Here is a 23721-nt window from a genome sequence, read left to right as displayed (position 1 = left end):
GACTAAAACCCAGGCAAAAATGCTGTGCTGGACTCCCAGACCAGTGCTCTTCCCACTCTCCCTGATGCCACTTCTAATAAAAGGCAGTAGAAAAGCCCCCCAAAACAGCTCTTAAACAATCCACTCTCTCTGCTTCTAGGACTTGGTTTACGCCATGCCAACTCCCTGCCCCTTCCCAGAGCAAGATGCCCAGGGAGCCGAGGAGTTGGAAGGGAGTGGGGGCAGCACGAGTGTGAACAGCAGGCACAGAAGGAGGAGTTGAGGCGTCCCCGGAGCCCAGGGAAGGGGCGAGTAACAAACAGAAGGGGTACACCTTTTTATTCTCACTCCCGAGGTTTTCTGCAGGGAATAGCTGGGGTGAAGTCATTCCCACCTAAATCACTCAGGATTCCACTCCCAGGCCAGGCAGGGGGGGCTGGAAAGGCATTTTCCTGAAGCGAGGCAGGTGACGTTCTCAGTGGGAGCCCGCTCCGGGCTGTCATTACTCTCCCAGCTTATTATTTCTCGAGCAAGGTGGGTGTGACTGGGCTGCATGCAGAGACAGGACAGGAGAGACTCTGACAAGCCCCAGTCCAGGGTTCCCTGTAGGGTGATGCAGTCTGGGTCCCTCCTGGGGGCCCCAGACCAGAGGACAGGTCCCTTCACCTGACAACAGCTTAGCGAGTGACCTCAAGGATGAAACTCTTCAGGCGGCCACTAACACCGCCCTCCGCCAGGCCACACCTCTCCAGCCTCCCACCATTACATTTCCCACTCCGTTCTTTCTTTTGTTTCCAAAAGCAGCTCCAAAGAATAAAAGTTGCTACCTAAAAACGTCTTGAAAATTTCAAGTTTACATGCCTTATCCTGGCTTTCCAAACCAAAGGGCTGAAGATGGGGAGCAAATTAACCAAACCGATTTCAGGAGTGGGCGAGGTCGAGGTGCACTGTGGCAGCCAGTGATCTCTGCGCTTTCGGCTCCCCGACACCCCATTTCCGGCACCCACTCTACTCCCTCCAGCACAGGAGCTGAGATTCCCAAGACCGAGCGCCGTGTGGCACCAACCCGGAACAGGCTGCGGGCTCCTCTTGGGCTCCCGGGACCAGAGGCTCGGGTCCTTCCCCAGAAGAGTCCACCCTGCCCAGGCCCACAGTCCGAGGCTGCGACCAGCCCGCGGGCAACCGAGCGCGCAGCGGGAGCGGGTGGGCGCACCTCGCGGCCTTCCCGGTTTCAAAGTGAGTCTCCCGGAGCCACCCGGCGCGCTGGCTCCTTTTGTTTCCGGGGTGGGGGCGAAAGGACAGAAAACTTCTCCTTCACAAGCCTCCCGCGCCCCAGCCCTCTGCGGGAAGGGTCGCCCTGGAGGAGCCCGCGCAGCCCTGGCCCGCCTCGGCCGCCCCGAGTCCTCACCCCGCAGAGGGCTGGGGCGGGTGCCCCGGGAGGGTGGGGGCCTCGGAGGGATCCGGGCACCCCCCACCTCGCCGGTTGCACTGGCGGAGGGAGAGGGGAGAACCGAGGGACACTCACCGAGCGGTCGCCGCCCTGGCGGGTCGGGCACGCAGAACGCGAGGCTGCCCAGGTGCCGCGGCGACGCGGGCGCGAGTTTGAAAGTCGCTCTCGGAAGGGGCTGAGGCTGCCGGCCGCGCCCGCCCACGGCCAGCCCCTCGGCGGCCAGGGACGCGGCCAGCTGCGCGCGCGGCCCCCGGGGACCCCAGCGCGGGGCAGGAAGGAGGAGCCAGGCCGGAGCCGGCGCGAGGGGAGGAGGGCGGGAGGGGCGGACCAGGAATTTTTCCAGTGGGTGGAGACTCGGGTCCGCGCTGGAATCCGGCGACTGGCTCCGCCGGGGCCCCGGGAAACTTCGCGGCGCTGCAGGCCCGAGCCCGGGGTGCGGCGGCGGCGGCGGTGGCTGCGGCGGCGGGGCCCGCGTGCGGCTGGTGATGCGCGCCCGCAGGTGGGGCGAGCGCGCGGCCCGCGCCGTGGGTCCTGCCCGACGCGCGCCGCTCCCGGGCAGCCCAGACGCTCTGAGATACAAAGACGCACGTGGTGGAGGTCACCTGGTGTGACAGACCTGATATCACCGCCTCCCGAGAGGGCACCCGACAACCAAAAGCTCCCCCATCGTAGAGACAGGAAAGGGGGCTTTCAAGTGAGTCATTAGATGGAGTTGCATCTGGGGATCCTGATCCTCCCAGAGCGGGTCACCTCTGCTCTTCTGAGCCAGAAGGGCACGTCTTGAATTCCTCAGCGAAACTCGGTCCCCGTGACCCTTTACGAATATAAATCCAAACCTCAAAGAAGCTGACAAGAGATTGAAGCCGATAACTTGAAGGGAGCTCCACCGAGAGACTGTTAGGTGGGAAAAAGCAAGATGGGAAACCTGTGTACTAGAAAACCACATTTTTGTAAAACGAAGACAGATAACCTCTTTGTTTTTATGTCTGTTTGTAATCATACGGGCGTGGAAAGGTACACACCTGGAAAGTAGGGGGGAGGGGACAGGGACGTTCATAAGGACAGGCTGGATTTTGAGCAAGAACATAATTTTTTAAACCAGAAATAATTCATCAATAAAGGCCATGAAAGAAAGATGCTGTCCCAGCACAAGGCAGGAGGAGAGCAGCCCAGGATGGGACCCAGAAAGAGGCTCCATTGGTCAGGCGTTATCGCCAGCTCCTAGGGAGAAGGAATGGGACAGTGGTATCAGAACCACTGGGTATATTTGATATCCGGGTGTAGACAAGTGTGTCTGGCAAACAGCTCACAGAGTTCTCCTTAAAAACAAAAAACAAAAAGACTGCTCCAGGCAAACGCAAGCTCCAGGTGATTTACTGGGAGTGGAGGGGAGGGGAGGGGCGGGGCGGGCGCGGGAGGAAATGGCTTTCAGGTGACTTTGAAACAGGATCCCAGCGGAGGGTGGGGTGAAGACAGCGGGTCTGCTCGCTCCAGACTGCGGGGGAAGAGGTAGGCGCTTGCCTGGCGGCCCAGGAAGCGGGACCCACATTCCTCAGCGGGGAGGGTCTGCTCCAGCCCTGCTCCCGCCGACAGGGAAGGTCCCAGCCGCGATTGCGGAAGGGGGTCGGAGGTGAACAGCCTCTGCGCTCCCAGGTACAGCCGGCCAGGCTGCGGACTGGAGGAAAAAGCGAGAAGCCCCAGTCCCTTCCTGCCGTCTCGAGGGCAGTCCATCCTCGGGCTTCCGCCTTTCTTTGATCCCGCCTCCTCTGATAGATCACTGCATCTATCAGTCCTTCCTGACTACCTCCAACTCCAGCTTCCAAAGGCGGCCGCTGACTTCACTAAGCCGTTGTGGAGCACACCCCTCAGTCCTCCGCCAGCGCTGGTAACGGTGCTCGTGACGGTAATTATACCTCCTTAGTGAACGCTGACTGTTTGCACGGCCTGTGCTATGCCATTTACAAATATTGTTTCCCTCCATTCTCACAGCCACCTTCTAAGCTAGTAAGTGTCCTTATCCCTATTTTACAGAAAGAATAACTGAGGATGGCACCGGCACCGATCTAGCAACTTAGCCAAGATTACATAACCAGCAAAAGCAGAGCCTGACAAGAGCCCAGATCCAGCCAACTGCTGAGTGCTTACTATGTGCCAGCCATTATTCTAAGCCCTTTATAGGAACGATTGCAGTCACAGAAGAAAGAAACTGAGGCACAGCTAGTGTGTGGTAGACCTGGGATTTGTAACGGGAACGCTGCTCTTCACCACCTATTCTGTTTTCTTTTTGACACTTGTTATATTTAGTTCAACACTTGATTATAATGTCTGGCGTTGTTTCTAATTGTTTTAATCTATATAGCTTATTTCCAATAAAGATCGCCATCTTTCCTTAGGGCAGAAGTCACAGGATGCACTCAGTAAAGCCATGGCGAATTCAGGTGAGATAACCCAAACAGTTTGTGAGAAATCACACCCTCTCACGTCTAAGACTCCACACCTCTGTCTGGGCCCAGGCGCTCTAGGACCCACAGCCTCTTCACAGCTCAGAGCCTCTTTTCTTCCTGCCCCTGTGGATTCTTGCTTTAGTGGCCTCACCTTCCCTGCTCTTAAATCATTTATTGTTATAATAATACCCTGTGCCCCGGTAATGCCTTTAATCCAAGATCTCAAAGTGTTCTAACCAATACAGATGAATTCATCCTCACAGTACCCGCACTGAGCTGGGGAGATGGAGGTATTCTCCCCCATTTTATGGGTGAGAAAACCGAGACAACACAGAGTCGGAATGACTCACCATGGAAATCAATGGCAGGGTTTCTTCTCCCAGTCCTTCCCCTCCTCCTTCCTAACTCTTCGCTGCCAACATTTGCATCAAAATTTCAAATCCCAGAGACAAAGGCCATTGAGTTTTCACAATAAAGGACATTTCCAAACTGTCATTTCAGCTGCTCTATTGTGGTAGACCTCAGGAAAGGGAGGAGATGTCAACACAGTGAAGGGCCCCCGGCCTCTATGCTTGCAGCCCGGAGAAGGAGCCAGGGCTGGCTGGGATGGGGAATGAAATCCCAAACTTGGAGGAAATCCCTGTCAAAGACGACCTACAAACTTTGTGGTCTCAAAGCTTCTAGAGTTTCAAGTGGCATTTTAGCAATGTTTCTCAAATTGTAAGCCACAAGCAACAAAAGAAAAAACAGATAAATTGTACATCATCAAAATTTAAAACTTTTATGCCTCAAAGGACATCAAGAAACTGAAAAGACAACCCAAAGAAGGGAAGAAAATTTTTGCGAATCACACATCTATAAGAGACTTGATCTAAAATATGTAAAGAACTCCTATAGCGCAATAATGAAAAGGTAAATAACCCAACTTAAAAACGGGCAAAGGCTCTAAGTAGATATTTCTCCAAAGAAGATATACAAATAGCCAACAAGCACATGAAAAGATACTCAACATCATTAGCCACCGTGGAAATGCAAATCAAAAAAAGTGAAATATATCTTCATACTCATTAGGATGGGTAAAATCATAAACATATAATACTAAGTGTTAACGAGGATGTGGAGAAATTAGAACTCTTGTACACTGCTGGTGAATGTAGAATGGTGCAACCACTTTGGAAAAAGTGGCAGGTCCTCAAAAGGTTAAACGTAGAGTTACCATGTGACCCAGCAATTCCACTCCTAGATATATACCCAAGAGGAATGAAAATGTCTGTCCACACAAAACCTTGTAGCTGAATGTTCACAGCAGCATTATTCATAATAGCCAAAAGGTATAAACAATCCAAATGTCCATCAGCTGATGAATGGATAGACAAAATGTATATTCATACCATGGAATATTGTTCAGTCATAAAAAGGGAATGAAGTACTGATTCACGCTACAACGTAGATGAACTTTGAAAAGATTGTGTTAAGTGAAAGAAGCCAGTCACGAAGGACCGCATATGTATAATTCCATTTGTGTGAACTGTCCAGAATAGGTAAATCTATATAAACAGAAAGTAGATTAGTGGTTGCCTTAGAGCTGGGGGACGAAGGGGTTTGGAGGAAATGGGGAGTGATTGCTAACAGGTTCAGGGTTTCTTTTAGGCGTGGTACAAATACTAAAAGTATTGAAATACTAAAAAAACCATTGACTTGTATACTTTAAATGGGTGAATTATGTGGTATGTGAAATATATCTCAATAATCTGTTATTTAAAAAAAAGTGTGAGCCACTTTCACCTGTTCTGGAGTTACGCAGGCTGCCTCTAATCAGAATCTTTCAGAATCCTGTTAGAATCTTTGGTGGGCAAGACCCAACTCTGCATTTCCCTGGAGCATGCTGAATGAAGCTCAGTGTAATACAATGCCTTACAAGACAGTGATTCAGAGCCTTGTGGCCCCCAGGCTTCCTGAAATGAGTAAAATGGAAGGTCTGTAACTAACTCTGAGAGGACAGTGGCCTGGGCAGGGGAAGGGGGGTCCCCCTTCTTTATCAGTAGCTTCTTTCCCCCAGTCCGGACTCCGCGTCAGAAAAGTCTGACATCAGAAAGAGGAAGAAGGTGTGGGGAAGGGAGAGGAAGACTTCCCCCTCCTTGCTCGGTCCAGGCTCGCAGCCACAGCTCTTGAAGGAAATGAGCTGTTTGTTTGAATTAGTGTCTACAGTAGAAACATTTGCCAATCACTTGTGGTTTTTCAAGAACCTGGGAGCTGTGTGTGAACCATTTCTGGAGATCACTTCTGTTCACCTTTGTTATCAGTAGATAAGGGGGCCCTAAGTCAGCATTTGCAACACCTGAGCCCAGGGAGTTAGAACCAAGACGTCAGCCTTTGGTGATCTAGAGGTTGGTTTATACACAAACATGCTCCTCCTTCTCTGACCTTCTGGCCCAAAAGGGCCAGACGTTTTTCTATTTGCATCACCACCTGTAGATGGATGAAGGGGAATGGTCAAGCTTTACCTAGGCTAAATGCTAAAGTGAAAGATTTTCTGGGATGGGTTTAGAAATGATTGGCTGAAATGGTGTTTTGAGTTGTCTGTGTACTTCCTTTATCAGTGTCTTTAAAATCCCTGAAGACTTTCTGCTTCTCCCTGAGATTTTCAGACCTGGGTGTTTGTAAGAATCACGTGGGAAGTTTCAGACTCAAGACTGAAGCAGACTCCAGGAATTTGCATTTTTATTTGTTTTTATTTTTTTGCTGGGAAAGTTCCATCCTGAGCTAAGGTCTGTTGCCAATCTTCCTCCCTTTTTTTTTCCTCCCCAAAGCCCCAGTACGTAGTTGTATATTCTAGTTGTAAGTCCTAATTCTTCTATGTGAGCCACCACCACAGCATGGCTACTGACAGATGAGTGGTATGGTTCCGCGACCAGGAACTGAACCTGGGCTGCTGAGGTGGAGTGCACCAAACTTTTAACTGCTAGGCCATCAGGGCTGGCCCAGGAATCTGCATTTTTAATAGGCACGTGATTCAGATGCAAGAGAGATCCATAGTCCACACTTTGAAAAACACTGGTCTGAATTCTGCCTTGTGTCTTTTCCCCTCCTGGTGCTTCCTCTTCCTTCCCTGTAACACAGGACTCAAAATGAAAACCCTGCAACCCCTCCCAGTGCTCCAAAGATAAAAGGGCATGGCTTTTAAGACCTCATGATGTTGGAATAAATCAGACTATTATATTTAATCAGATAGAAGAGTTCCACCTTGATTGATGTGAAATGCTTAATCTTCAACACCTTAGTGACAAGCAGGGTGGGGTGCACCTACCAAGTACTGTACTATCACCCTCAGAAAACAGATTAATGAGAGCTTAATTAGGAGGTAATTGCCCAGTTACTTGCAGATGGAGGCAGTTCTTCCCAACTGTAATTTTGGTTGTTGATGTTTTCTTCTTAGGGGCCTATGGGTTCCCAGCCCTGGTTTCTCCATCTTTCCCAGAGGACAGAGCAGCCATGCCAAGGAACCAGCGGGGCCCAGCTCTGCATACCCTTCCTTTGGTTTCTCTGCCAGACCATACGGGAAACATGGGTTGGTTATAACTAGATTACGGCAACGAGGACCTGGTCCATCCAGTTTCCTATGTCTCCAGCATCTCCTCCGGGGGAAAGGAGGAACTGACCCTCTGGTGGACGGGGTAACTTTTTTTCTCCACCTGAGGAGCAACCAGGCTCACGGAGCCCACACAGTCCTGTCCTATTTTTAGCCGCCAGGCACTCCCGTCAAAACCTCAAATCCTTCATAAGTGGTGCTTCGTGGAGGTCACTCTGGCCCGTCTTCTTTCTCACTCTCCTGCTACAGAGCTGCCTTCTTTTCAGTCAGAGGATTTCCAGGGTCTCTTTCAATCCTGAAAATCTTGGCTTTTACCACCTTAAGGAACCCTGACTGGATCTTTCAACTAGAACAAGCTCTTTCCTCTTCACTTCCACCCTTGTCTAGGGAGAAAAGCCTGGCTTCATAATCCCTGATTCTCTGATCCCAATACGCTTATCCTGGACGTGTGGTTGTCCTTGTCCTGCTGGGAAGATTATGGGGATAACCTTGTGCCTGGAGCAGTGCTAAGTGCTCCATAAGCATTCTCGTTCCATCCTCCCAGCAATCCTTTGAGGCAGGTAATGTTCTTTCCCATTTTACAGATGAGAACTTTGAGGCTCAGAGAGGTTAAGCCACATGTCCCTGGTCATGTGGCCCTTAATGGCAGACCTGGGACATGTACCCAGGCCCCCTTCGCAGCCTAAACTTATGCTCTTAACCACTCTTATCCTGCTACCGAAATACCCCACCAGAGCTCCCAAAGAGCCGCTAGACCTGAGCAGAGGAGGTGGGAACAACTTAAGCAAATTAAACCCAAGAAAAGAACCACCACCACCCTGTTCTGCCCAATCAAACCAGTGTGAACTGCCTTACAATTCACCAGAGAGCATTCTAGGCTCACGGGTGAGTAACAGACTTGTTCCAGGGGCTGATAAATTGAGTGATGGGAAGAAAAATAAGAATGTGTTCAGGGTTATAAAGCTGATGAGATGGGGGGAAAAGGCAAGTCTCTAAATACTTGCGACATCTCAAGCGAGACGGCGGTGAAAGGTAAGGCGAGGCCTTTGCCCCACAACCAGGCTTCAGCCCTAATCACGGCTCTGCTGCGCGTTCTGAGGGATGGTGCTGCTGCTGGAACTCGGAGAACATCCTGTCCTGCCTGCCCCTGGAAGAGACAGAGGGAGCGAAGCCGAGGTTTACCAAGTGCTGCTGAAGGGAATGGGAGTTAGAGACCCCTCTGGAATTGTTTCCAGAACACTCCTCAGCCCCAGCTGGCCTGCATGCCACCCGTCCTCGCAGTAAATCTCCCTGTTCCTATGACAATGCTCTCCCTCTCCCTCCCTCTCCAGCTCACCTGCACCCCTATGGCCCCGTGGAAAGGCACCTTCTCCAGCATCCAGACCATGGTAAAGGGCTTTGCAGTCCCTCTGGAAGCCTGGTGGTTAAAAGCACAGACTTGGAGTCAACAGAGCTGAATGCCAGCTCTGTTTCTTAGGCAAGCTACTTAACCTCTCTGTGCCTTCATTTCCTCATCTGAAAATGGAGTGTCTAGTAGTACCTATCTCATAGGGTGTTATTCAGGAATTAGTGAGAAAATATTTGTAAGGCACTTAGCACAGTTCTCAGTCCACAGAAGGAGGTGACCAATAATGCTGTTTTTATTTCTGCTTCTAGGTGTTAGGTTCTCAAGCCCCACCTCAATATCCTAGTTTCCCTAATGTCATATCACGTCAAAGAATCTTGTAACAGGAAGAGACCCTAGAAGTCACCTAATAAGAGAATTTTTTCCTCTATGTAATTCTCACACATGTATATCTCTAAGAATGAGATTATATCAGTAATGTACTTAGCACATGCCTGGGATATAGTAAATGCTTGGTAAATGTCAGGGTTTGTGGTGGTTAATTTTGTGTGTCAACTTGACTGGGCTAAGAGATGCCCAGATAGGTGGTAAAACATTATTTCTGGGTGTGTATGTGAGGATGTTTCCAGAAGAGATTAGCATTTGAATGGCAGACTGAGTAAAGTGGACTGCCCTCTCCAGTGTGGGTGGGCATCATTCAATCCATTGAGGGCCTGCATAGAATAAAAAGGTGGAGGAAGGTTGAATTTGCTCTCTGCCTGACTGTGAGCCAGGACATTGATCTCCTCCTGCCCTCAGCATTCCTGGTTCTCAGGCCTTCACACCCGGACTGGAATCTACGTTGGCTCTCTGGCTCTCGGGCCTTCAAACTATATCACCGACTTTCTTGGGTCTCCACCTTGCAGATAGCAGATCATGGGACTTCTCAGGCTCCATAATCAAATGAGCCAATTCCTTATGACAAATCTCTTCATATATATGTATATTTACATATTTATATTAACATATTTATGTATTTTATATTAATTATATTTATATGCTTATATTAAATAAATAAATATATTTATTATATTTATATATGGAGAGAGAGAGAGAACCCTGACTAGTACAAATTTTCTTGCTGTTGTTTGGGTAGGTATTTACCGAGTGTTTATTCATCCATCTATCCGTCCATCCAATCGTCACTCATTGAGTGTCCTGGTTGCTGGGAGACGTACTCTTAGTATAAGACATGGCATTGCCCCAGGAGGCAAATGCATAAGCAAATGAAAAAGAGAAGAGCCAGAAAACAATGAGAGAACAGGTGAGGGCCTAACTGTGTGGTATTTTCTGTGCTGTCCAATGTGATTAGCACACCTGGAGGGAGGAAAGAGATTCCCTTTTTATGAATGACTCAGAATGCACATTATTCAAATAGTGTCAGCTTTCAAAGAATCAGGGTATGTGCTTATGTCAAAGATCTTCTCATCACTCAAAAAGCCTTTAAATTATATGTTAACTTCAATATTGGCAAATCCTGGTCTTTAAAGGTTGGGGTAGGATGTTTGGGAAATAGCCAAATGTCATTTGGACCCATTGTCTGGTGGAAAATGTAATTTCCAGCTGCATTAAAATGGATGCAGAATGAGCAGTGGAGTGAGGACACTAGTTTCTCCTACGTGTCTCCTGAGCCAGCTCTGAAGGCGTTTCCACAGAGGAGCGGATTCAGACCTGTGCCTTTCCGTGCCACATGCCCACCCTCCTGGTCTGCACTCCTCCCCAGGGTTTCAGAGATGTCTGAGGCACAGAATCACTTCCCTTCTCCACTACACCAGTGACCTAGGAAGCTTCCCTGGAAGGTCTCAGCCATCAAGCAAGGATCTCCATTCTCACCTCTTCTCCATTCTCCTCCTCTGCTCCTCTGCCTCCTCCATCCTCACTCCCTGATGTGAAAGAGTCCTCTGGTGAGAGACCAGACAGCTTTCCTGGAGGATGTAACCCACTCACCCTGGACACTTACATGGATACAGACTGGACTCCTGTTGCTCTCACACTTGTTTCCCCAAGTTTCTTTCTTTTTTTTTTTTTTTTAAAGATTGGCACCTGAGCTAACATCTGTTGCCAATCTTCTTTTCCCCAAAACCCCCCAGTACAAGGTTGTATATTCTAGTTGTAAGTCCCTCTGGTTGTGCTATGTGAGACGCCACCTCAGCGTGGCCTGATAAGCGGTGCCATGTCTGCACCCAGGATCCGAACCTGCAAAACCCTGGTTGCCGAATCAGAGCATGAGAACTTAACCACTCAGTCACGGGGCTGGCCCCTCCACAAGTTTCTAATCCATAAACATTCACTGAGGATCTGATATGTGCCAGGCATTATGCTGGCTCCTGTCAGGGACACAAAAGCATCAGACCCCATCTCTGACTTTAACCAGGTGGAAGAAGGTGACAAACTCTAAACACGTAACAACAAAATCTTTAAAGACCCATTCTAGACAGTGAAAGCAGACATCGCTATAAGATAGTTCACAATTCTGTGGTAATTATAATTGGTACTAGCAGCCAGAGGATAGAGGCTGGATGCTCAGAGACGGCTTCTTGGAGCAGGTGGATTCTAACACGGTCTTGAGAGGTAGGGAGGATTTGGGGGAGCTGAAGGGGAGAGGAAATGTCAAGAGCAGAAGACGGTGCTGGGAAGGCAAAGCTACATCACGACTGGTCTGTGTGTGACCACCTCTGGATCATTTGTTATTTCAGTCCGGTCATTCCATGCAGGTATCTTGGCAAGGACCTGAAGTTGGTCTTCAAGCAGAGTCTTCTTCCTCCCAACTATTCAGACCTGATGACTCTGTAGTAGTTAGGATTCTTTGGTTGCAAGTGACAAAGACTGAATACAAACTAAAGCAGAAAAGGCTTTAATTGTCTCATAACTGGAAGGTCTGGGTCTGGAGGTCCATTAGCTTTCACAGTACTAAGGCACAGCGGCCTCTAATAAGACTGCAGGGCTCTGTTCTCTCTCCTTTTCCTGCTTCACTGAGATCCACATTACCTCCCTGCTCTCCTTGTGAGGCAAGGAAGCCAGCAGCTGACAACCCTAGATTCGTGTTCTCTGAGCTTACCAACCCCAGTGGAAAAAGAGGACGTTTCCCCCCTAGCTGTCTTCTTGGCCCCTTGTCGGGATCCCTGACAAAGTAGGTTTCTCTGATGCAGCCCCAAAGTTGGCTGTCGTGTGGGGAATACCTGGTGCTGTGCGGTGGACCCAAAAGACTAAAAGGGCAGCCTTGGACTGATCTAGGGAAGAAGGAAAGGCTGTGCTGCATTATTCTGGAAAACTTCATCCCGTATTACAGACTTCCCAGATAAATACATGTCCCCACCTCCTCCCAGCCCTAATGGCCAGACTCTTTTCACAGGGCAATAAATGTTTAATTGCTGAGAGAGCTTGCATAAGGACAACAGCTATCTAACACAGGACACTAAAGCAGGGTTAGCAACTGGATAAACACCCAAGGAGATGTGGCGTTTTAGGAAAGGGACCCAGACCAGAAGACTGGGTTAGGCCAGTGTATCCTCACACCCTGGAAAATTCATGAAATAGATTTGCTAGTGAACAGAACAGAATTCCTGTTGCAGGCCAGAACCCACTTAAGTGGCAGCTTCAGAGCTATAGGTGTCACTCTCAGGAAGAGCAAGATTTCAGAGCCTGAGGCTGCCGTGGACTCAGTATTGATGAGGACTGAAGGCCTTTCCGCCCTGCTTGAATTCTCAATAGGCAGCACACTCTGGGGGCCCCCGCCTAAAGGAGCAGCAACTTCCAATCACTCCAGATAGGAAGCATAGAGGAGAAAAGAGAGGAGGCTCAGAGCAGTGCTGTCCCACAGACCTTCCTGTGATGATGAAGGTGTTCGGTATCTGCAATGTCCCTTACGATAGCCAATGCACATGTGGCTATCGAGCACTTGCAATGTGGCCAGTGCAACTGACGAACTGAATTTTTAATTCTACCTAATAGAAATTTCAATAGCCACATGTGGTTAGTGGCTATGTATTAGACACTAAGCCTTAGAGGACATCCTTCCTCTACCCACCTGCAAGGCTTGGAAGGGAAAAGGCAGGATAAATTGGAACGGAACTTCCCAATCAACCATCTACGTCAGAAAAGGCAGATGGTGTAGAATGGGAAATGGGGAAGACCCTGGTGTCAACCTCCTTCCCAGATACGGACATCAGCTGCCTGAACTCTGGCAACTGTCACCTAGCCTCTCTCTCTGAGAGCCACCACCTCTGAAAAAGACCTCACAAAAGGTCATCTGAGGCTACCAGGTGGCCCCAAAGCCACAGTCCAGTGAGGAAGGAAATAACTTCATGCCTCCCGATAGCCCCATAGGGAACACCCTCCCCTGCCCCCCATGGTTTTGGAGACCCCACATCCCACACTCTTCTCCCACTGTGGAAAGTATCTCACGCTGTGCCTGAGGACCCAGCTCACACATCTGTTAATGGCCAGGTCTCTGCAGGATTTCAGTTCCACATGTGTTGACTGAGTGCTTCCCAGATCATCAGAGGAAAAGCTGAACTTAAATAATTTCCTGTCCAAGAACAATCTGTCACCTAACACAATGGGAAACCATCCAAGCTAGCCCGTAGGAGTGACACGGCTCCACCCACAGCCTCCAGCCTAGAAAGAGATCTGCTCTATCAGGACAGGCAGGGACTAGGTGAACAGGTCCTGATAACCCACGAGAGACCTAAACCAGCCCTGCAAATTAACACCGAGGCACAGGCCCAAGCCTAAAGGAAAAAAGTGAGCTTGTGAGAAAGTAAGATAGTCAAATGCCTTTGCACTCAGATCACAGCTGTTCCCTGGCACCAGATGCCAGACCAGGGCACTGGGTAGATATGGGCAGAGCTAGGAGAACACTGACAGTGGGAAATACGGTGGAGGAAGATGGATGGCAAAGAGGACCATGTGCCAGGCTGATGCCAACTTGGCTTCTTTCAGTGCACCTTCCACACTATTCCATGACTCCGTATCATGCTTCCTCCAGCTTCCAGACCATCCCAACAGGTTGGGCCTTGACAAACTCTCCAGCTGTCAGGAGATTGAAGGGAGGAGCCCAAGAGGTCATGCCCTGGGCTTGCTCTGGTCCAGAAGGGACTTAAGTTCTGGGCCTTCTCTGACCATAGTTTCTGCATCTATTTGGGGTCTTGTTTTTTAAAAACAAATTAAGCTTGCACACCCGTATTCACTGCAGCATTATTTGCAGTAGTCAAGAGGTGGAAGCGACTCAAGTGTCTATCCACAGATGAATGGGTAAAGAAAATGTGACATAGATATACAGTGGAATATTATTCAGCCTTAAAAAGGAAGGAAATCTTGTCACATACTACAACGTGGATGAAACTTGAGGATATTGTGCTAAGTGAAATAAGCCAAATATTATATGATTCCACTTCTATAAGGTATCTAAAGTAGTCAAATTTACAGAAACAGAAAGTAGAATAGTGGTTGCCAGGGGCTGGGGGAGGGGGAAATGGGAAGTTGTTCAATAATCACAGACTTTCAGTTTCACAAGATGAAAATTTGTAGAGATCCGTTGCACAACACTGTGAATGTAGTCAACCTTACTGAACTGGAAACTGAAAAATGGTTAGGATGGTAAACTTTGTCATATGTTTTTACCACAATTTAAAAATTTTTAATAAATAAATTAAGCTTTTCATGTCTCCTTTTATCATATATTATCACTATCCTATATGCCCATTATAGAGAATGTGGAAAACCGAGAAAGAATTTCTTGTAAGTTTTGTGAAAATATAACCCGTCCATAATTTAAATGTGATACAACAGGGATTACAGAGAAAAGCAACAGTGCCCTGCCTGACTCTGGCCCTCCTTTCCAGAGAACCAGCTCTACCCCTTTCTGCTTTTAGATGGTCATCACTGCAACACTAAGTAATTCACTGCTACGTGTTTATTTACCAGCTTCGGACATCTCTGACTCCTTCCTAAGAAACAAGGATTCAGCTCGCTAACCCAAGCCCCTTCTGCCTCCCCAATCCTCTCATTTTTAGTCATTACACTTTTCAGTTATTCTATTGGTTATCTTTGTCACTTTAAACAATGTCCTTAAAACTTGCTTGATCTGGTTAGGATCATTTTCAATAGCCTCCTTGCCCAGGAAAATGAGTTAATTAGGACCCTTACCTGTCTTTCCACCAAGATGTCCCCTTCTACCTCCAAATTTCTGTCAGTTTTACTTCTCCATTTATGTCATTCTGGTGGATAACATCTAATTTAATCTCTCCCTTTCACAATAGATTGATTCTAGAAGTTGAAAACCAACCCACCATGCTTACATAATGTGACTTTGTGGGTGTGGTTCCCTCAGTGTGGCAACACTGCGTTTCCTGCTCCGTGGTGCTTCATGATCACAACAGAGATGCCCTTTCAGAAGGCGTGTTTGGTGAATATGAGGGGCTTTCATGTTTAAGAAAACATTTCATTTCTACAGATTCCTCACAGTTAAAACAACAATAAAATCAGGGCAGAGATTATGGAGAACATCATCCTAACTGAGGTAAACTGTTGTCAATACCGGAAGGTCCCCTATGATCCTCCCAAATAAAATCTTCCCACCAGCAGGCCTGGTTGGCCTCTATAATTAGCAATTCACTCCTTTGCATTGAGCAAAGCCCTCAATGTGGTATCATCTAACATGCAAATAGTCCTGGGAGGGCCACCACATTAAGTGGCTGACACCAAGGAGGAACCCAGTTTTATCAGATCACTGGTTTCCTGTGTTTCAGGACGGGTGAGCCGGCTTTGGCCCTGATAAGCAGAGGCCCCAAGCAGCCACAGAGGCCTGGCCAGCCCTCCTGGGAAGGGGAGTGGGTGACAGCCAAGGTTTCTTCACTTTCTAGCTCCCACTCTCGCCAGTGACCAAAGCCGTTCTCCAAGGCCAGTGAGGCTGCTCCTGGGCAGCATTGGAGAGGCCTGAGGTGTCATGTGCTTCCAGCCTCAGGGACAACATCTACCCACCCAACCTAGCCCACAGCCCCTGCCTACTCAGAGCCCTGAGGGAAATGGTGTGACAGTTAGAAGGATAACCAGGGAAGAAGGCTGAGACTCTGGGAAGGCTCTAGGGAAAACCTGAAGGGGCTTCAGAAAAGAAGAGTCAAGGGGGGGCCCCTGCCTGTCTCTGAATTCTGGGGTTGACCTAAGCTGAGGAATGTTCTTTCCACTCCCTGCTTTTCCGTCATGTCTCATATCATCTGTGAATTATTTGCCTTGTGTTTGTCTCCACCATATGACTACAGGCTCCGTGACAGCAGAGCCTGCCCTGCCTTATCTCATCCCCAGCACAGTGAGTGGTGGGTTGCGTGTGTCCGGTGAAGATGTGCTGACTAAATGAAGCAATAGGCAAATGCAGGCGCTCTTGGCTCTTTGGCTTGCAAATACCCTTCTCAGCAGATCTATAACTTATTCCTTACTGTCCTCCCACATCCTGGTAGTGTTAGCTTGTTACACATGGAATGAATCCAACTGAAATACTAAGAGTCAAAAGGAAAGGGTTGTCTCTTCAGCCAAATCAAGGGTCTTTGGGGTTGGTTTATGGCACTGGGAAAACCCAGTGTCCTCCGGTGTGTGGAGTATTGCCCATCACACTTCTTGGTTGTAAAACTGAGTGCCGGTGAAAGAGGAGGCGGGACCCATGGGCCAGAAAAAGTGGCTTTTGGTGCCCATTTTACAATATTTACAGTATTTATTCACCTGTGGGTGAAATGATGTCTGTACAAGATTTTTCACTGCGGCTTTGTTTGAAATAGCAAAAGATTGGAAACAATCTAAATGTCCCATCCCCTGAGAATGGGTTAAATAAACGATGGTACTTCCATATAATGGAATTCAATGCAGCCATAAAATAGTGAGGAAGCCCTTTATGTTCTGATATGGAACATTCTCCTAGATATGCTGTTAAGCGAGGAAACTAAGGTGCAGACCAGTGGTCGTGGCTGTGGGCCGGAAGTATGTTGTTTGGGAGCAGCTTGGGGAGACTTTACTACGTGCCCTTTTCTGCCTTTTGAACCACGTGATGGTTACTTATTTTAAAATGTAACTACAATAGAATTTTGAAATAAATAATAACAAATGTCTCTTTTATGCCAAGCTATATCTTTCAAATTCATTTTTTGGTTTTGGCACAACTCTGTGAAATGAGTAACATTACCCCATTTTCCAAACAAGAAAATTGAGACTCGGAGAAATAAGGCAAGTGTCTCAGCTCACACATCCACAAAATGGTGGAGCTGGGACTTAAGTCTGCAGGCTTCTATGTTTGATCTGAGGGATGAACCCCTCTTTCTACCTGAGTTTTCTTTCTACCAGCAAGACCCATGGGTGCTTTATCCCAGGAGACTCATTTATAAACAGCCACTAAGGAGCCAACTCAAGGAAGCCCCTGCTCAGGCACAGACAAGCCCCAAGCAGGGAGGTCCTGGGAGCGTGTGTGAGGCTGTGTGTATGTGAGTGTGTGTGTTGTCAATGAAAATACTCCATAATCAATCTATACATGAAAATTTGGGGTGAGTTTATTCTGAGCCAGATGTGAGGATCATATAGCCCAGGGCCTTCCTTCCCCAAGGAAAGAAGGGCACCAAAGAAGTGGGGTGTATAGAGTGGTTGCATACCCTCAAAGAGCATGTTTCACACGTGATTGAAATGCCCTTTTTACAGCAGTCACAAGACTGCTCTGTCAGCCCAGCTATTCACACAGCAGGTAGCAGGTCTGCTGTCTTGGTGGACACAGCAGGAAGCAGGTCTGTTGTCTCCAGTGGGATGGTCACAGGTGAGCACAGCAGTCAGTTCCAGACTCGGGAGAAATGCTTATCCTTAAGGAAATGCCAATGTGGGGGAAGTTGCATCCTTATCCTAACGCCATTTGTTCTTGTCTTTGGGACATAGGAAATACTTAAAGCAGATATACAATGCGTGCTCAACTGCCACATCAGGCCCTTTTGGAAAAACAAAGTCAGGCCTAATTAGGTGTGCACCAAATGGCTTCCTCACATACTCCAATATATCCTATTGCTTGCCATTTATTTGTAAGTGTGAATGTGTATGAACATGTGCGTGAGAGAGTATGTACAGGTGTGTGTGAGTGTGTGGGCATATGTGAATGTATGCACATGTATGAGCGTGCAAGCCTGTGTGAGAGCAAGTGAGCAAGTGAGCATATGTGAGTGTGTGATTGTGTGTGACTGTGTGAACGTGTGTGAGCCTATGTGGCTATGTAATGTGTGTGTTGTATGTGAAAGTGTGTGTGAGCATTTGTGGGTGTGTGACTGTATGTGAATGTGTGTGAGCATGTGTGGGTGTGTGGCTATGTAAGTGTGTGTAGTTGTGTGTGAATGTGTGAATGTGTGTGTGAGCATGCGTGGATATGCAACTGTGAACATGTGTGAGCATGTGCAAGTGTGTGTGAGCATGTGTGTAATTATGTAAAGCATGTATGAGTGTGTGCACTAAGGCCTGGGAGGTCTGACATGGAGGAAACCAACCATGGAGTCTGGCGAGAGGCCAAGGAGACAGAAAGTTAACCAGGAGCCTCCACTGGAAGTGGGAGGAGGAAGTGGGTGGAGGCTGGGGCAGACCTGGGGTGGAGCTGAGGGGAGGAGCTGGGAGAGAAGGCCCAGTGGGCTGGAAGAGCACCACCGTGCCTGGGGTCCAAGAGACCTCACGGCCAGAACCCCTCATGCCAGGGGCCCAGGGAGCAACATTCTTACCCCCAGCTGAGGTCTCCCCTGGTCCCACCTACACCAGATGAGTAGGGGCTGGTTAATTGAGACCCAGCAGGAGTGGTAACTAACTAGGAGGGAAAATTTGGGTGTAGCTGGAGGTACAGATGGAAGAGTTCATGTCACAACTGGCAAGCTGCCTCCCTCTGCCCTCGATGCTCCGTAAATAATCACTCTTGCGCCAAATGCTAGTGCTGCAGAGACAGGCCCCCTGCCTCTGCCCGACTTGGAGGAGAGGGAGAGCTCGAGGCTAAGGGAAGGGGGAGATGAATCTGGGAGGGTAGAGGGATAGGAGAGGAAGTGGGGGATGTTTTTTGGGTTTTTTCCAATTATTTTATTGAGATCATAATGGTTTATAACACTTTATAATTTCAGCTGTACATTATTATTTACTAGTTTCTGTATAGACTGCACCGTGCCCACCACCAATAGTCTAGATTTTAGCCATCACCATACATATGTGCCCCTATACCCCTTTTGCCCACCCTCCATCCCCTTCCCCTCTGGTAACCACTAATCTATTCTCTTTGTCCATGTGTTTGTTTATCTTCCACATATGAGTGAAATCATGCAGTATTTGTCTTTCTCTGTCTAGCTTATTTTATGAGGCTTAACATCATACCTTCAGGGTCCATCCATGTGGTTGCAAATGAGACAGTTTCGTCTTTTTTATGGCTGAGTAGTATTCCATTGTATATATATACCACATCTTCTTTATCTCTCCATCCATAGAAGGGCACTTGGGTTGCTTCCATGTCTTGGCTATTGTGAATAATGCTGCAGTGAACACAGGGGTGCATAAATCTCTTTGGATTGTTGATGTCAAATTCTTTGGATAACTACCCAGCAGTGGGATAGCGGAATCGTATGATATTTCTGTTTTTAATTGTTTTGAGAAATCTCCACACTGTTTTCCATAGTGGATGCACCAGTTTGCATTCCCACCAGAAGTGTATGAGGGTTCAAAATGTGGGATATTTTAAGAACAGATCTGGTGTGGCCTCATACACACTGCCTGCTCTGGGGGCTGAGTGCCTGCACGGCTGGCTGTTTCCTATCCATCCCACTGGGGCACCTGGCACCCTCCATGCCTCGCCTTGGCCAGCTGTGCCACTATCTCCGTGGGGTCTAGATGTTGATGTGGCAATCCAGCCTCCGTCCTGACAATTGCCATCTCTGTGTGTGTGTGTGTGTATACACTGTGTAAGCAAGTGAAAGGGGTCCTGGAAGGAGGCTCACCTTGCCCTTGGACCTGAGGGAAGCATCACCTCCTCTTAATGCTCCTGAGAAAGCCTGGGTCACCAGGCTCCTGTGCCAGGAAGGGCGCTGTTACAGGTTGAATTGTGCCCTCCCCAAAAGATATTGAAATCCTAATCCCCAGTACCTGTGAATGTGCCTTTATTTGGAAATGAGGTCTTTGCGGATGATCAAATTAAAATGAGGTCATTAGGGCAGGCCCAAATCTAACACAGCTGGTGTCTTAACAGTAAGGGGAAATATGGACACAGAGACATGCACACAGGAAGGCCACCACATGAAGATGAAGGCAGACGTCGGGGTGATGCAGCTACAAGCCAAGTAGCACCAAAGATTGCCAGCAAACCATCAGAAGCTGGGAGAGAGGCATGGAACAGATTCTGCCTCACAGCCCTCGGAAGGAACCAACCCTATCGATGCCTTGATCTCAGACTTCCAGCCTCCAGAACCGTGAGACAATAAGTGCCTGTTCTAGGCCACCGAGTTTGTGGTACTTTATGACGGCAGCCCTGGGAAACTAACACAGATGCTATAACACAGGGGTCAAACACGTGAACTTGAACTCAGGAGTGAGTTTGACTCTCAGCTGTACCACTCATTGGCTCTGCCACCTCAGGCAAGCCCCTCAAGAGCTCCCAGCCTCTGGTTCTTACACTTCACGTGGGACTAGAATGAGCACAGCCCTCCCAAGGCCGTCGTGAGGAGACGGGCTTGGCCCGATGCCCAGCACATGCTGAGGATTCGGTAAACCGTGGCTGTTAGTGCTACTAAGAACACATTTGTTTTCAGGGTCTCGGTCAAAATTCCTGATGACAAAATTGTCCCCAATCTGCAAAGAGTCCAAATGTGAGAAGCCAGAGAAAGAAACCAGAAGAGAAAGTCACTTTGGGGAGGGCCTGTTGTGTCAGGCTCAGTGCTGTGTGCTTCCCGGAATAATTTAAATCAGAGCACTCAAGGCTCAGGAGTGTGTGCGCTGGGTCTGGGGGAGGACCCACAGGAGGCGGCGGATGGTGAGGGGGCAAGTCTGACGTGGGAGGTGGGAGGCATGGCAGGAGCCTCCAGAGGAAGGGACCCCCAGGCCTGAGCGCCCGCACCCCGTCCCCGCCGAGCTCTGGTCAGTCTGCTGGCCTGGGGAGGCCCCGAGTGGGGGATGTGCAGACTGCAAACATCACCCCAGCCGAGCCCGAGTCACCCGACTGACAGCAATAATGTGCCTTTCTGCCCTGGCAGACACAGAGGCCACTGTGAGTGCCGGCTGTGCCGTGAGACTGGAGGCACCGTGCGCCCCTCAGAAAGGCAGGATTGTCTTGGGCAACCTCCGTGGCGGGGGCTGCCACCCTGCACGTCACAACAAACCCGGAGGAGGCGAAGGGACAGCCACTCTCCCAGGACAGGGAGCCTTTGAGACTCCGGGCTTCGAGACCCAAAGAGCAGGGATAGAGAGGGGAAGCCGGAGCTTTCGGACAAACTGATCTTTCAGAGCTGAGGGATCCTTTCGAAGGCCCTGGGAGGAGCCTCACAAAACCAACGTCCCATCCAGAATGTCTGTCAGGACCCTCAGTGTTTAAGAGCAGGGGGTGTGGGGTCGGAGTGTCTGGGTTCAAATCCCAACTGCGACATTTCCTGGCTGAGTGACTTGGGGCAAAATTACAGATGGTCCACAGTTTCCCTCACCCCATAGACAGGGGGTTTGTGAGGATTAAATGAGCTGATGTCTGGTCCCTTGGTGGGCACTCAAGAACTATCAGTTATCATAATGATTGTTAATCTTATATTGTCCCAAATGAGATCAGAAATGCCAAACGCTTAGCACGGAGCCTGGTACCTCTAACTGCTTAATTAACGTCAGCCTGTGCTCTGCACCCCTGACTTCTGTCTGAAAAGCCCTAGTTTTCAGGGGCCTGCAGAGTGGCCTCTCTCTCTTAGAGACATCTTTTCTCCAGCAGCGAAATGTGTTCAGGGAACCTTCTTGGAATTGCTCTAGGCAAATGATCCTGTTCCATTTCCTCCTGGGGCTGGGCCCCAGGCAGCCTGCGGGGAGCTTCTGTTTGCAGGTGGGGCTGGCGGCCAGGTGCAGACAGGGGGCCTCCTTCGCCTGCCTCCGCTTGCTTTGCCTCCTTGTGAGTCCACATCTCGTGTTCTGCCTGAGCCCCGACCCGGCCCAGTTCTTGGGAGATTATCTTTCCTCTACCTCACGTCTGGAAGAGCCAACACCCTCACCACAGTCAGTGACCAAATGAGCTTCCAGAAGCTCCAGCCAGCCAGGCACGGCCCTCTCCGCCTCACGGCTCAGGACCCTGCAGGAATCGGGAGAGAATGTGCCTCCTGGGCCAGTGCCCAGTTCTGACTGAGGGCCCCTCCTCGTCCCTCCCCCACAGACACACAGGGCTTTATAGTCAGATTATGCCATGGAAACTATGCACACGGTCTGCCCTGTTCACATGGCCTCGGCAGAAAAAATAACAGAGCCTTCTCTTTCTGCCAAGACCCACAGTCCTCGCAGGCCGAACTACCAAGGCAGGCCCCTTATGTGAAACAGGTCCCCGCAAAAATCTCAGGAAGACTTGTCTGGGGGCACCCTGAAGTCACTCCCCCTCCTCCGGCCCACAGCCATCTGCCTCTCTCTCCTTGGAGATCTGGAGAGCTCAGCTGGCTGGGAATATGTGGCCTTATATGGTAGTTTCATTTTGGGAACAAATCTCATTTCCCTCTCCAGTATCTTTCTGAGACCTGGGAGCCCCACTCTGATCCTCCTCCAGTCGGTCCCTTCCCCATGGGATGAAGTCCACAGGACATGTCCATTCAGAGTCCCTCACCACCCCCACTTTCTAAACCTATGCTACCTAATATGATAGCCACTAGCCACATGTGACAATTTAAATTTACGTGATACTTAATTAAAATTTTTTAAATTAAAAATTCAGTTCCTCATGTGCACTAGCCACATTTCAAGTGCTCATTGCCACCTGTTGCTAGTGACTACCATATTGGACAGCGCGCATATGGAGCATTTCCAATCTCATGGAATATTCTGTTGTACAGCACTGCTCTTGACCATGCTCTGGGATTCCCTGGTCAAAAGGCCCCCAGCCCACTTGGCCTGTGATGGTGTCTTCCCTGGGTCCGGCCTCCCAAGGGCAGATCCCGCCACCAGTGTGCATACCTTTAGCCATAAGGGCAGCCAAGGGGAGGCTGTGGTTGGAACTGGAACGTGTGAGCTGAAGAGCCCACTGGCATGCTCCTGAGGCCTCTCAAGGTGCAGGTCAGAGCTGAGATGGGAAGACGGGGCAGGGGGAGGTGTGAGTGCCAGACCAGCTCTCCCTGCGCTGCCACATTCCCGTGCAGAACTCCAAGGACTCTGATGACTCCGACCTCAAACCTGGCCTTCTGGGTCCTTAGGAAGGAGTACTTTCAAGGTCAGAAGATGGACCTCTTCTGGCTTTGTTTTCAACTTCTGGGCAGCAGCAGGATTCAGGCTCCTCCTCTTCTCAGGTCAGGGTCTGGCCCCTGGCCCACCGGCCTCCCTCCACCTGCTCCAGGGCTGTGACTGGGGGCTGGGGCTGAGCGCTCCTCTCAGAGCCTGGGGCTGTGTCCGAATGGGGAAGGTGACTGGGTTGGCATGCAGAGTTGAGAGTCTAGCAAGTGAGCTGAGACTAATAAACCCAAGAAACAACAGGTCCAAACAGGCCTCAGGGAAGTTTCGGGAGCCAGGGCCCAGGCCACAGAACTGAACAAAGCACCTTGAGTCAACACAGACAGGAGACCACACTGCCCTGGACTGGGAGCAGGGGCCATGGCCCAGGACTGGGCTTGCTTTTATTATCCCTGACGTGCAGACATGGGGGTGCGGGAGAGCAGGCCCCTTATATGGGGTCAGCGGT

General features: G+C 49.4%; 1 protein-coding gene and 1 long non-coding RNA gene across 12 annotated transcripts in view; one reads left to right on the top strand and one right to left on the bottom strand.

Moving 5' to 3' along the window:
* The window catches only part of PLEKHG3 (pleckstrin homology and RhoGEF domain containing G3), a 62215-nt gene extending 38764 nt beyond the window's left edge, over nucleotides 1-23451 (bottom strand). For 3 of the 10 annotated variants that reach the window (XM_070593730.1, XM_070593734.1, XM_070593738.1), the window contains exons 1-2: nucleotides 14994-15120; nucleotides 8463-8609 (exon numbers count right to left, since the gene is read on the bottom strand). In XM_070593730.1, coding sequence (XP_070449831.1) covers nucleotides 8463-8471 — 9 coding nt within the window. In that variant the 5' untranslated portion in view covers nucleotides 8472-8609; nucleotides 14994-15120. Of the gene's footprint in view, nucleotides 1-1504; nucleotides 2192-8462; nucleotides 8610-8798; nucleotides 8880-14993; nucleotides 15121-19205; nucleotides 19361-23003 lie in introns of those variants that run through there. The other 7 variants (XM_070593735.1, XM_070593739.1, XM_070593724.1 and 4 more) reach the window with 6 other exon arrangements.
* LOC139079350 (uncharacterized) lies at nucleotides 770-4368 on the top strand. 2 transcript variants are annotated; one of them, XR_011532922.1, is made up of 2 exons: nucleotides 770-1215; nucleotides 3461-4368. It is a non-coding gene; the product is annotated as an uncharacterized lncRNA (long non-coding RNA). The 2 variants fall into 2 exon arrangements; XR_011532921.1 differs by lacking the exon at nucleotides 770-1215 and adding an exon at nucleotides 2179-3332 and having other exon boundaries at nucleotides 3461-3770.
* Nucleotides 23452-23721: the final 270 nt, after the last annotated feature.

The sequence above is a fragment of the Equus przewalskii genome, chromosome 25 (genome assembly GCF_037783145.1).
Source record: "Equus przewalskii isolate Varuska chromosome 25, EquPr2, whole genome shotgun sequence".
NCBI classification, from domain to species: Eukaryota; Metazoa; Chordata; class Mammalia; order Perissodactyla; family Equidae; genus Equus; species Equus przewalskii.
The sequence above is the reverse complement of the archived record's forward strand: the minus strand, read 5'-3'. Positions and strand labels throughout refer to the sequence as shown.